Source organism: Girardinichthys multiradiatus, chromosome 11, assembly GCF_021462225.1.
Source record: "Girardinichthys multiradiatus isolate DD_20200921_A chromosome 11, DD_fGirMul_XY1, whole genome shotgun sequence".
NCBI lineage: Eukaryota > Metazoa > Chordata > Actinopteri > Cyprinodontiformes > Goodeidae > Girardinichthys > Girardinichthys multiradiatus.
This window is the reverse complement of record NC_061804.1, coordinates 28,216,302-28,229,979: the sequence shown is the minus strand read 5'-3', so window position 1 is coordinate 28,229,979 and position 13,678 is coordinate 28,216,302. Positions and strand designations below refer to the sequence as shown.

The 13,678-nt window shown below is 38.2% G+C and overlaps 1 protein-coding gene across 1 annotated transcript; it reads right to left on the bottom strand.

The window, feature by feature from the left end:
* Positions 1–472: 472 nt before the first annotated feature.
* On the bottom strand, positions 473–13,176 carry stip1 (stress-induced phosphoprotein 1). Its single transcript, XM_047378372.1, has 14 exons — positions 13,034–13,176; positions 8,977–9,186; positions 8,744–8,885; positions 7,971–8,112; positions 7,568–7,730; positions 7,360–7,486; positions 7,098–7,200; positions 5,079–5,199; positions 4,834–4,930; positions 4,626–4,750; positions 4,424–4,460; positions 4,230–4,333; positions 2,326–2,498; positions 473–2,236 (listed from the first exon to the last, which is right to left on the bottom strand). The coding sequence occupies exons 1-14, from the start codon at positions 13,040–13,042 to the stop codon at positions 2,164–2,166; spliced, it is 1,626 nt and encodes a 541-aa protein (XP_047234328.1). The 5' UTR covers positions 13,043–13,176; the 3' UTR covers positions 473–2,163.
* Between the last annotated feature and the right edge of the window lie 502 nt (positions 13,177–13,678).

Sequence of the window (13,678 nt, the reverse complement as noted above, 5' to 3'; positions counted from 1 at the left end):
TACCATACTTATTTTCATATGTATTAGCAATACACGCTGTAACTGTCATGGAAGAACCTTTGTTTATTTGAGTTAATGGCATCACAGCCATGACTCTGGAAGGTTATAGAAACTCTCCAGTATTTGCATTTTTTTTTTCACTAAAAAAGTAAACTGAAAAATACACTGTTGGTTAATGAAGTACGGATTTCTAGAGGAAGAGTTTGCAAAATAGTTTTGCACCTACTTTGACAGATTTTAAAGAAATGTCTGGCTATTACCATAAATAGCCCTCTTAGTCCTCCAATGATCGTTTACAAGCTGATATTATAGACATGACTGTATTTAAAGAGCCTTTGCTTCCTACTGACAAAATATCACCTTGAGACTAACAAGTACACAAAACGTGGACAGAATTCTCCCATTCTAAATTTCTGTATAAACAAACTGTTCTGAATCTTTTCATTCACGACAAAAAAGCCACAAATGCCTGTTGATTTACATTCAGATAATCTGTATTTTATCTTACAGCTAATTTCTAATAGCACATGCCTTTCCTGGGACGATTTCCTTTACACCATGAGGGACAACTGTTGCATGTGGTTTATTACAAAATTAGGACCAGACTGTGAACAATAACCATACCCTGATATCTGCAGTCCACAATAGAAAACTTCAGAGAAATGCCCCTAGTGCGACAATACAAAGACAAAACATATGATCCCAACTCTGAAACAGTAGCACAAATACAGTGACATTTCAGATTTTGAGGTATCTAGAGACACATGTGGCAACCTGTTCAGCTGTAATATAAACTATTAATTCTTCAGAGACCCAAGTCAAGACAGCTGAACCGCTGGGAAAACAGACACCCACATCTGCAAAGTAAAACCAATAAGGACAGTTTGGATAAACTTCAAGAACTACTTTGCTTGCAGTAATTTACTGTTAAACTATCAGCAGGCTGTGCCACAACTCTAAATGTCAAACATTGTAAATGCACTAGAGTGAAATACAGAATTTATCAATACCTGTTTTTAATAGGGGACTCTACATGATGCACCAGCCAGCGTACAAAATCGTATTTAATTAATTAATAATTTTCCATTAGTCCGTGGGTCAAATATTTGGAGATAAATATCTCAAAGTTCCATCAAAACAGAAAATAATTCCCCTTTTAGTCTGTAACACATAAGCAAATAACAAGCTTTCTGAAGCCCTTTTGAGTCAAGCATAAATCTAATAAAGGGGACAAATGTTTTGAATAAATGGGGAAAATTTTGATAAATTTGAGTAAATCCTTAATTTCCTGTTGGATTTGGAACCACTACCTCTAAGAAGGTACCTGCTGCATTTTTCCTTTTTACAATTAACATTTGTCCCATTTAAATGTTCAAATACAAGGTTTTAAAAAAAAGAAGAAAAAAATAGTTATCAGGTTGTGCTATGGTCCTCAAAATAAAAACTGGAATCTGACCATCATGTCTAGATAATCCACTCCTCAAATAACCCAGTGTTCTCTATTAAACTCAGATTTTAGTCACGTCTGCACAGTGATCAGATGTCAGAGTACAGCTAAAGATCAAGATGTCTAAACTATTACAAATGGTTAATGAATCTTTGTCCAGATTACATGCCAGTAGTCGATACTTGTATAGATTTTTAAGCATGTGATTTAATGAAGATTTACACCTTGAATGAGAAATAGGGCAAATATCTGTAAGTTTGACAAAAGAGGAAACAGGAAAATAAATCTGATAAACCAGATGACAACACACTGTTGTATGTCAATTCAATAAGAAATGTTTTAAACTAACATTTGTAGCATAAACCAGCATGAGCTTTAGGGTAGATTTCCCCATTAAACACCGAGGGAAATGTTCTACTGGACTGTGATGTTTATTGATGTTTTACAGCACCTTTACAATTCTCTTTTGTAGTTGATGTTGCCTGGAGTGCTGAAGCTTTCCAGAGGATATATTTTTCCCCTTCCCAACACAATGTCAAAGTGGTGAACAAGAATAATAATAAAAAACAAATACAGACAAAAGTCCCAGTCAGGCAGAGGACAATATAATCTTGATTTTAAAGGCAAGAAAGATCAGATGTATCATTTTAGAAGAATCTGAGCAGGGTTCCACTGGTGTCCTGGAACTTCTTTACATACGTGGATCTTCTTTTACATCAGCGGATGGCTATCAGTCCAACATCAATGAGCTTCTGTATCTTCTGAGCAATTACTGGATTCTTTAAGTGGCTGTGAATAAAACAGAAAACAATCGGGTCAAACGTTTCTTGAGGTATACGGGTCATGCAGTTTTGAAACAGGGTGGGGTCACAACTTACTCGCTAAGGGCCTGCGGATCTTTCTGCATCTGTTCAAGGATCATGCGCATGGCTGGGTCGGACATAATCTGCTGGACCTCAGGATCAGCCATGGCTCTTTTCTTCACCTCCTCTGGGCTGTCGTTCCTCGTGGTTTGGCTGACCATGCAGCGCTGCATACCTTCTGTGGCTTCCTAAAGGTCAAGAGAGCTGGTGATGATTAAGGAGAATCCCAAGGATTTACTATGAACACACATTCCTAAATTGATTTATTTTACTCTGCAAATAGTCTGATTTCTGACGCATCTTGTAGTGATTATTGTGTTGTGAACAGATACGTTTATATAGGGACCCCATCACTGCTGCTTTCTTGTTTGTCACTGCTCTGATGACCTCTATCATGTTACTAAAACTTGACCAGACTGAACACTAACATTTATGTTCTTTAATTGCCATAAAAGTTGCTTCATGACAGACATGCCTAGCAGAGATGGGTTAGTCCGGCTCTTGCTCAGAAAAATCCAACAATGTCCAAAATTTGTACAGCCATCATTTTACCAAAATGATCAGATGCACACTTACATTTTTTTCTCCACCTGATCCAAACAATTTCAAGGAAATGTACCCTTTAGGTTAAACTCAAATGTTTTTTGCCAAAATGACTTAAGGCAGTGTAACTGCAGAAGAAACTTGGTTTTGAACAATTTTGTGCCAAGAAGCACCATCTTAAATGTGAAGTAACTATCCTCAGGCGAAATAAAACAGACCAACCTCTTAATTAGATATGTAGATTACACTAGTGAAAACGAACCTTTGGACATATTGAACCTAATGTTTGACAGGCCTATACAAGTCAGATGGGGTTATGTCCAGAGGTTCTCATCCACAACAGTAATTTAGCACAATTAATGCAGGTTTCTCTTTGTAACAGCCACTAAAAGATCAAATGTGGTTAAAATGGTATGCCATGACCTGCTGACAAACAAAACCCCATACACACGTTCATACAGCTGAACGTCTGAGTGAAGCATCTGGAATATGAAATATGACTAAATACACTCAATTTAACAGTATAAAAACAACCACACTGTAATGCTTCTTATGTGCCTGTCAAGTCTAAAATGCAGCTTTTCAGGTTTTGGCAGATTTTGTTTTAGGCATTACAAGCTCTGACCTCAGTGTGAACTACCTAACGTTGGTTTTAGACAAAAAACGACAAAAGCTGAGGTCACTGCGGGAGTTGGGGATGAACCCGGCCATGGAGTTTGTTGGAGTACAGCGCAAAAGAGTTTTCTAAATAACAAGTGGATAATAGATTTGTTTAATGCAAAGACGCAGAGCTAAAAGCTACGATGAAGCATCTCTCTTGTGCCAATACCAACAGAACTATCCTTGGTTTCCTGGTGAGAGAAGAAACAACATACTTTAGTGTCATAGTTCATGAAGCAACGTGGAGCTTATGAGGAGCCGTTGGCACATTGACTGCCACCTTTTCGCCAATCAGGCGCAGTTTGATGGATCTAGTGTTTCTACTGGCTGATTGTGTCGAAGAGCACATACTTAGCTATATTTTGGAGCTCTCCAAAATGTGTCACAGTCCTATAATCCTTCAGTAAAGTAGTAGTAACGTTAAGGAAGTAATTATTCTGTAACACCAAACATTGTGTGTTTACACACACCCAATCACTCCAGAGCAGCAAAGTACCAACCTGCTCACCCTTGCCATTGATCAGTTATTCAAGCACCTGGGCATTTTTTTCAGCCTTTATAGAAGCAGTAAGGGTAGACTTTGTTTTTCCACACAACCTTTGCATTTTTGTTTAGCTTTTATATTATTTACACTGCGTATTATAACTTCTTTCCCAAAAATTCTTACATTTTCTTTACCCCAGTCATTCTCAGCATTTATGGAGCATATCAAATACCTTTGAGGATGAATCCAGCTCTAATGCCTTCTGGTATGCATCCATAGCTTTGGAAAAGTCTTTCATGGCCTCCAATGCTGCTCCTTTGCGTGTGTAGCCTTTAACTGTAAACAAATCCAATTTATTAGTTAGAAAAAATCCCATTAACACTTTTTGTTTCTTTTTAGCTTTTCACAAAAAAAAAAAACACTTACTGAAAGTGGGCTCAAGTTTGATGCACTCTTCACAATCCTGACAGCAGGAGGTAAAAATAAATAAATAAATAAAAACATGAGGAAAATTTCAAATGCAAGCTCAGAGTAGCCAAACCACATTCAGTTTAATTTCCCTTTGGGATTAATAAAGTATTTTTGAATTTGAATTGAATTGAGATGTGCTTTCAGAGTAATGGTGTACCTTCAGGGCGAGCTGGAACTCCAGCAGCTTTGTGTAGCAGGCGGCTCTGTTACTGTACAGTTTGGCATCATGGGGGTTTCTCTTAATGGCCTCAGTGTAATGTTTCATGGCTAATGGATAGTCTCCTGATAGAAGGAAAATAAATAGCATCGTCTTTATGAAACACTATAACTTAATCGAGAAAAAATGTATACACCATTTTACAAACCTTTCTGGAAGGCATCATTGCCCTTGTTCTTCTCCTCAAGTGCCATCTCGGGGTTGATATAGGCTAGTTTTTCCTGCTCCTTTAAAATCTTCTCTGCCTGCAGGAAATAAAGTCAGCATTCAGGTGTAAGTGAACCTCGAGGCAGTGATTAGTGAATATTGTTTGCCTTTCTTTTAAAAGAAAAGGTGTTTGAGAAAGTGTTAAATGACTTGATTTGTTTCATGGCATTTAACAATCTACTGCACCTGTTGACATTTCTTCAACACATCTGGAGTCCGGTGCTCTGTCAAACTCTTGTTAAAGTATTGGATAGCTTCCTTATATTTGTCCTCCTTAAAGTACGAGTTGCCGATTCGAGCCAGGGCCCTGCAAACAAAAGGAAGGTGTAGGTGCACTCTCGAACAATTAGAAAATCATGACAAAGTTCGATTTTTGTCACTCGTTTCAGATTAGACAGAGTGAAATATTTCCAAGGCTTTATGCCATGTAACTTTAATAACTATGACTTATAAATAATAAAACCCCAAATGAGTATCTCAGAAAATTTAAATAATTGAAACTCATGGTGTCACACACTAATCAGCTAATTAACTCAAAACACCTGCAGATGTTTCCCAGTCCTCTAAATGGTTTCTCAGTCTAGGTCATAGGTTACACAACCATAGGGAAGACTGCTGACTTGACAGATGTCCTGAAGACACTCACAGACACCCTCCACAAGGAGGGCAAGCCATAAAAGGTCATTGCAAAAGAAACTGATTGTTTACAGAGTGCATTATCCAAGCATATTCATAGAAAGTTGAGTGGAAGGAATAAGTGTGGCAGGGAAAGGTACAACAGGAATAACCACAGCCTTGAAAGAATTGTCAAGCAAGATTCATTCAAGTATTTGGAGGAGATTCACAAGGAGTGGACAGAGGCAGGAGTCAGAGCAACAAAGCCAGAGCACAGACAAATCCTGCATATGGACTAAAGCATCTTACTTTAGCTACCCTGCCTAGAGAGACCATTAAAGGCTCAGGAAACCTTTGCAGATATTTTGAGTTCATTAGCTGGTTGGGTGATCGGTGTATGCCGATCAATGTCTTTTGTTGCCAATCACAAATCCCAATATCTATACCTTATACTTCGCAGCCTGCAGAAGCCCTGTGTCCAGTGTGGTGCATCTCCCCCTTTCCTTCACGCTGCGCAAGTGCGCACCAGCAAATCCTAAACAAATATGTCTACCATGTGGAACTTTTACACCGTGAGAGTGATGTAAAGCTTGTGTCCTGCCACAAGCAAAGAAAAAATACCTCACAGAGGAAGCACATCAAAATGCTTCAACGCAAAGAATTTAATACGTTGTTTAAAGAACAAGCACATGGCAGAGTATAGTGAGTTTTCGTGGCTCACTGTAGAGAATGAAAGGAGACACCTGGAGCAGTCAGGCGGCAGGTAACACGGCCCACCATCGCAAACGCTCGCCCGTAGGAGTGACAGAAGGCCACTCAAATAACCTGAAAAATTATTGAATTTATTGGGCTAGATGAGCAGCCTTTATCAGTCCTACGGCCGGGATGTAAATATTCCACAGAAGTAGGCCTGCATTTTATAGCCTGTTGAGAGCCTTAACATTTTCAATCTGTTAAAGAGTTTTTTACTGATAGCAGGTTTTTCAGTTGTCCTGTTTTTAAAAGAAAAACATGGTTTTGTCTAAAATAAGACGATTGTATGCTTCCCTTTTTCCAGATGATGTAGCCAGTAGCACTTTCAACTAAATTGAAATTTACAACCAATCCTTGTGATTGATTGGGTGATCGGCACCATAAAACCTGATGGGAGCATCCCTTGTTCTAAATATTTAACTTTTTCAAAATATACTAATTTTCTGAGACACATAATTTGGTGCTTTCATTATCTGTAAGTCATAACCATCAAATCCACAAGAAATAAAGGCTTGAAATATTTATCTCTATATGTAATAAATTTATGCAATATTTTACTCTCTGAAATTAGTGACAAAAATTTTTTATTTACAATATTACATTTCTTTTAGATGTATCTGTACTGTTTGTTGAATTTTCACATAAAATCCTAATAAAATACATCGAAGTTTCTTGTTTAAATGTAACAAAATGTATGAATGTTAGGAATCTATACTTGCAAGGCATTGTAACTTAGTACTGATCATATGTTAGACATTGTTCCAGTTGTTTACCATCTATCCACCTTTAAATGGACGAAGACGCTCTTCATCTAGTAGAAATAAATAAAGAACTTACTTTGCTATTTGTCTGTAATCTTCTCTGTTTTCTCGCCCGACATCAATGGCCTTCTCACACAGCTCTCTACACTTTTCAAAGTCTCCCTTTTCAAAATAGACAGCTGGAAAGAAAACAATTCAGACAGAAACTTAAGATAGGTCAGCTGAGGTGAACAGCTGCATTCATTTTGCATTACTGATAATATAAACATTATAATACTGTTTTGCAGCAGGAATAAGATGTGTGGGGATTAAGCACTCCATCATCTGAGGGTACAAACCTGCTTGATTAGAAATATATGTCATGTTGGTTGGGTCATGCTTTAGCGCCTGATCATAATGTTTCAGTGCTGTTTCAAAGTCTTTATTCTTGTATGCAGCATTCCCTAGTTCCTTTTCTATCAAAGCCTGAAAAATAAAGCAATAACTAATGTCAGAACAGAGAACCATCAGAAGGTAAGATATATGTTTGACTTTTAGCTCATTTACCATTTTCTTGTTTTCAGGGAGATCTTCCTCTTTGGGAGGAGGTGGAGGAGTCTCTTTAGGTTTGGGAGGAGAAGGAACAGGCTCTTCTTCCTCCTCCATCTCTGAGAGGTTCAGTCCAAGGAGCACAGAAAGCGTAGTCATTACTCTTGGATCCTGCAGCTTCCTGCAAGAACAATGAAAAACAGATTTGTTTTCAAAATGCCAATATTCATGCTATTTATTTATGAAATAAACTTGGCGTTTCCATTTCTGATTCACTGAGTTTAAGTAGTGCTGGCCTGCCTTTTAGACATAGAGTGAATATAGAGACACCAAGATTCATAATTTACGCACAGTTTATGATCTACTCAGGCTAATACTTTTGTCCTCACCCTTTCTGTTTCAAGTTAGAAAGTTCACGTACGTGCCAAGGTCCGATGGTTTGGATCTGAGCTGCTCCAGCAGTTCTCTGTAGCTGGGATCCGTCAGAAGCTCACGGGTCCGAGGATCATTCTCAAGCTTCTGGTATAAGTTGGGCATGGCGAAAGGGTTCATCATTGATTTCTCTGGTGAAGTATAAGATAATTTTAAGAGGGAAGAAATAAGTAATCGTCCACAAGTGGGGAAGAATTCAACTTATTAGCATTATTTGCTACATTACCATTTATTCTGACAATTTTCTAAATAACTGAAACCCTAAAAAACTATCATGTCATGAAAATGTACTTAAGACATCTAATATTGAGCTAAAATTTCCACCACTGACAGGAATGTACCGATCAATTAGCCAGAGACGACAATAAGATCATCTTTACTTGATTGGCTTGGACCAATGAGAGATGGGTCATATATAAGATAGAAAAATAACTTTTTCTACATTAACTGCATCAATACTAAGAACTGTCAACATTTCATTTCAGTCAATAAATGCATCAACTTTTAAGGCACTTACATGAGTACAATAAAAATCAGATAAAGGTTAGGAACATATACGGAGATGCAGAAATTTGAATAATTCCTTCATTTTCAGCTTGCCTGAAACTTATTGTCTCTTTCATACTTTATGTTTAGAAACGAAAAAACGAATCACACAAAACTGGATATGGGATGTCTGCACAGTAAAGAAAACAAACTAAGTTTTAAATAGAGTTCCTCTTTTTGTATAAGTAAAAAAAATAAAAAAATATCACATTGCACCTGCAAGTCGAGCTTCAATATTCTGTAAACCCTCCTTTAGCTGCTGATTGCTCGGTTCTTTGCGGAGTCCCTCATGGTACGTTACTCTAGCATCCTCTAACCGGCCAAGAAATTCCAGAGCTGCAGCTTTGCGGGAATATCCCTGAATGAAAAATTGGAAGGTTTTAAATTCCTTTAAATTCCCAATTTGCCTTCCAATGCCTCAAATTGTGACTAGACAGAAGAAATCTCACCTTGCCCCAGTCAGGCTTGATCTTGATGGTCTGAACTGCGTCCTGGAAAGCATTCTCATAGTTGCCCTTTTTGGCATAGGCAGCAGAGCGGTTACTGAACAGCACATGGTTTGATGGATCCAGAGCCAAAGCCTCTGTGTAGCAACGGATAGCTTCGTCAATATTTCCTGCACTCAGCGCCTTATTGCCCTGGTCTTTCAGTGCTGAAACCTATAATGCACACATTTACAGCATGTTAACTCTAGCATGCACATACAGAATGCTCAGCAGAAACCCAACAGAACCTTTAACATCAGCCACTAACAGATCTGAAAAAAGAAACTGACAGCCGTTCAGCTGTTTGGGTAGGGCTGCTTATACAGGAATGCAGGGGGAGGAAAATAGAATGTATTCATTCTGTTTAATGGACATTCTACAGGATTGGCCTAATAAAAAAATTGAGCTTGCAATAAGACATGCTTAAACTAATGCTGATCCAATGTTTTGTATGTACTTTGGGAGATAATTTGACAAATTGCTTAAAAACTGCATTTACAAGTAAATGTAAAGTGCTGGCGAATATTATAAAATACCTTTTGAATTCCCTTTGCTGTTTTACAACAACTAATCCTGTCTTAACGTTAATAAAGTAACAGTGAAGATCGTGACATGGTGATAGGTATTGAGAAGCAGTGCTTGGACCAGGGGTGTCCACCTCCAGTCCTCATGTGCAGGTGTCCTACGTGTTTTAGCAGTTTTCCTGCTCCAACATAGCTAATTTAAATGGCTTAAATGACCTCCTCAGCAGACCATCAGGTTTTGAAGGAGCTTGTTAATGACCCTTTCAGGTGTGATGAACCACAAAACATACAACACATCAAGAACATCACTCCTTGAGGACTGTTTTAGATCACTGTTACCTTAAACTAAGTCGATGAATTTAATCCAGCATCTAAATCTTCAAAAGGGATGACCGTGGCCAAGTTAAACTACTTTAAATTTAGAGGTTTACGTCCACTTAGCTTTTACACTAATAATAATAAAAATACATTTTTCTATAAAACATTTTTCACGTAAATGAAAAGGAATTTAAAGCGCCACAGTATAAAACAATAAAATATAAAAATACAATAAACTAAAATATCATGGATCAGTAGGAAATGCTGTTTAAAAAGGAAAGTCTTTAGGGCTTTTCTAAAAGCAGCAAAGTGTCTGTGGATCTGTCAGGTGGTTGGGGAGGGAGTTTAAAAAGGAAAGGGGCAGCTGTGAAGTGCGAGGTAAAAGGAAGTTGGCGTTATGTGAGCAGAGGGAGCGGATGGATGAGTGGGATGTGAGGAGTTCCTTTAGGTATTTCAGAGCATTGCCCTGAATACACTGGTGGGTGATGAGGACCATTTTGTAATGGATTCTGTAGGTAATGGGGAACCAGGTAAGCTCAAGGAGAATTGGCCTAATGTGTTCCACTGCGAAAACTTTCATCAGGATTCTTGCAGAACAGTTCTGGATCTATTGCAGCTTGTGCATATTCTTTGCAAGGATCCCTATTAACAAGACATTACAGAAATCAAGCCTGGAGAAGACAAAGACATGGAACTGTTCTTCAGCATTCATTCATGAGGTTGAGCAAAAGATGAAGTTTGGAGACATTCTGAAGTTGGAAGAAACAGGTTTTAGACAATTAATGCGATTATCAAATAGGATGCGAGGGTCCAGTCTCCACAGTTCTCGCCAGCGTTCATTTCAGCGTCAGCCCGTTAGGGTTTAGAAGGTATTTAATTGTGACAGGTTGCTTGTAATTTCCTGGGCTGTTTTTGGATGATGTTGGAATAGTGGTTGGATCTTGCATTATAGAGGGAGTTAGCAAAGGCTTTTTGATGATTCCTGTATGCCCGTTTATGAACTAATGGCTGGTATGCACTTTGCATTAAACAAGCATCATGAAATGCATTCCTGGTGTAGAATGCACAAATGCATGGGACTTATAATTATCAGCCTAAATACTCCACTCCAAGCAGTTCTCCAAGGGCACAATAATACTGTGATAACACTAAAATTGCAATATATTGAGAAACCCCAAATGACATCACAAAGCCCTGATCCCAGCCCCACAAACAAAATTTCTGGGTAGAGCAGAAAAGCTTACAAGGCCAACTTAGATATAACAGTTCAGATACAAATGGGCCAAAGTTACAACAAGCTGTTGTGAGAAGCTTGTGGAAGGATAGCCAATCCTTGACTGATTTAAAACAAAGAAAAAAAAACTGATAAAGAAAATGTCTTAATTTTTTGTCAGTGAGGAAAAAGAGGGTTTTTGTAAACTGTAAATCTGTGATTTTAACTGTATATAACAAAAAACCAGGGGCTGCATGTTGTTGCAGTTGGTACTGCTGTTGCCTTGCAGCAAGAAGGTCCTGGGTTCAGCTCCCAGCCAGGGGTCTTTCTGCATGGAGTTTGCATGTTTTCCGTGTGGATGAGAGGGTTCTCTCGGGGTACTCCGGCTACCTCCCTCATTCCAAAGACATGCCTGTTAGGTTAATTGGTGTCTCTAAAGTGCCCTTAGGTGTGTGCTTGGTTGTTTCTGTGATGGACTGGCGACCTTTCTAGGGTGTACCCATAGACTGCTGGACATAGGCACCAGCTTCCCCACGGCCTACTATGGAGGAAGCGGTATAGAAAATGACTGACTATAACAAAAACCATCTGGCTGTATGTGTGAATGCTCTTTCTGGTCAATGCAAAGTCCATTACAAATATCTTATTTTCCAAAAATTATACCGCTTAATTAAAAAAAATATTATATTATATATATATGGTTTGAAAGAAACATTTCAAACCATATAAAGTTTAGAAGTCTTATGACAATATCAAAAAGGAGAAAAAGGAGAAATTCATAAATATTTTTAGATGATTTTTTAGATGATTATTCTGTTTTGGGTCACAAATGGTTAGCTTTACTTGGTATTACCAGTTTCAACTTTGACCCCAACAAGCAGCATTTACAATCAATTAAAATTGGCCTAATAGCCGTTCTGTAAATCTTTTCTTTTTTATAATCTAACAATTTTTTTTAACAATAATTAAATTTTTTTAAGTATATACCACACAGTATCTGCGCATTTCCATCCATGTAGTGTGACAGTCTCAATATCTGCATGATTTACTGCCTTTGTATGTTTCGTTATATTCCCAGAAAGGTGATCAATAACCAAAACTAATACTTTACTAACCAGGGCAGCTTATACAACAGGAACAATCACCTAAATTATTTTCTATTTAAAACTGGAAAGTTCGAGAATCACGACAGTTTCCGCCGACGTGCCACTGTAGTCATGACAGCGGCTCCTTGTGCATCTAGAATGATCCTCCGGTCTGAGTGTGAGCTCGTGCTGAAACAGGTCCAAAAATACTGCAGCACGTGCCACACAAGCAACGTTAAAACGGACAGTGCCGCTAATTCCGAAAAAACAAATGAATAAAACAGGTCCGATGAAATCCACATCCTTCAATGAACTATAGTGTTCAAAGTCTAACCTCAATTATCTGTCGCACATAAATTAGCTAACTCGTTTCACTGAAGCGTTTTATCGAGTAGGATTTACAAGTTGTTGAAGCACTGGTTTGCTATAAAAAGCGCGACTAATAGCACTAAAATACAAAACGGTTTTATTTTAACATCTTAACAATACTAACTAAAATAACGCGCTAGCTTAACATTTAGCTAAGACAGTCAGTTGTCACTATAGGGTTAATTGTGAGCCCAAAGCTGAACAGTTTACATAAAACCACAATCTGCTTTTTGTAAATATATGTTCTATACATTGGCATATACTGTTTTCAATACATTTCGTATTTCCTATCAGCTTAAAAAACCCACACACTGAGCGAAATGGCTGCAGTGAATTACGTTAAGCTAGCAAGCTAAGACAGACTGAAATCTCTCATCGCGAAAGCTAACGCACGACGCGAAGCTACATTTTATTGGGAAGACTGGAAATGCGGCTAAAATTATATACGATAGATAGCTCAGTTTAAACCCACAGTCAACAATAGTCAATTAAATAAGTTATGGGACGCTTACTTTATCCATGGTGCACGCATGCGATTCTTTCCAGAAACTACTCCGGACTAGCGCCTCCCCCTGAACAATGCGTGCAAGTTGCCAGTTTGGGACGTTGAAAGTCAGCAGGCAATGATGATGGGGCAGAGTCACAGCACCAATATATACAGGTCCTTCTCAAAATATTAGCATATTGTGATAAAGTTAATTATTTTCCATAATGTAATGATGCAAATTTAACATTCATATATTTTAAATTCATTGCACACTAACTGAAATATTTCAGGTCTTTTATTGTCTTAATACGGATGATTTTGGCATACAGCTCATGAAAACCCAAAATTCCTATCTCACAAAATTAGCATATCATTAAAAGGGTCTCTAAACGAGCTATGAACCTAATCATCTGAATCAACGAGTTAACTCTAAACACCTGCAAAAGATTCCTGAGGCATTTAAAACTCCCAGCCTGGTTCATCACTCAAAACCCCAATCATGGGTAAGACTGCCGACCTGACTGCTGTCCAGAAGGCCACTATTGACACCCTCAAGCAAGAGGGTAAGACACAGAAAGACATTTCTGAACGAATAGGCTGTTCCCAGAGTGCTGTATCAAGGCACCTCAGTGGGAAGTCTGTGGGAAGGAAAAAGTGTGGCAGAAAACGC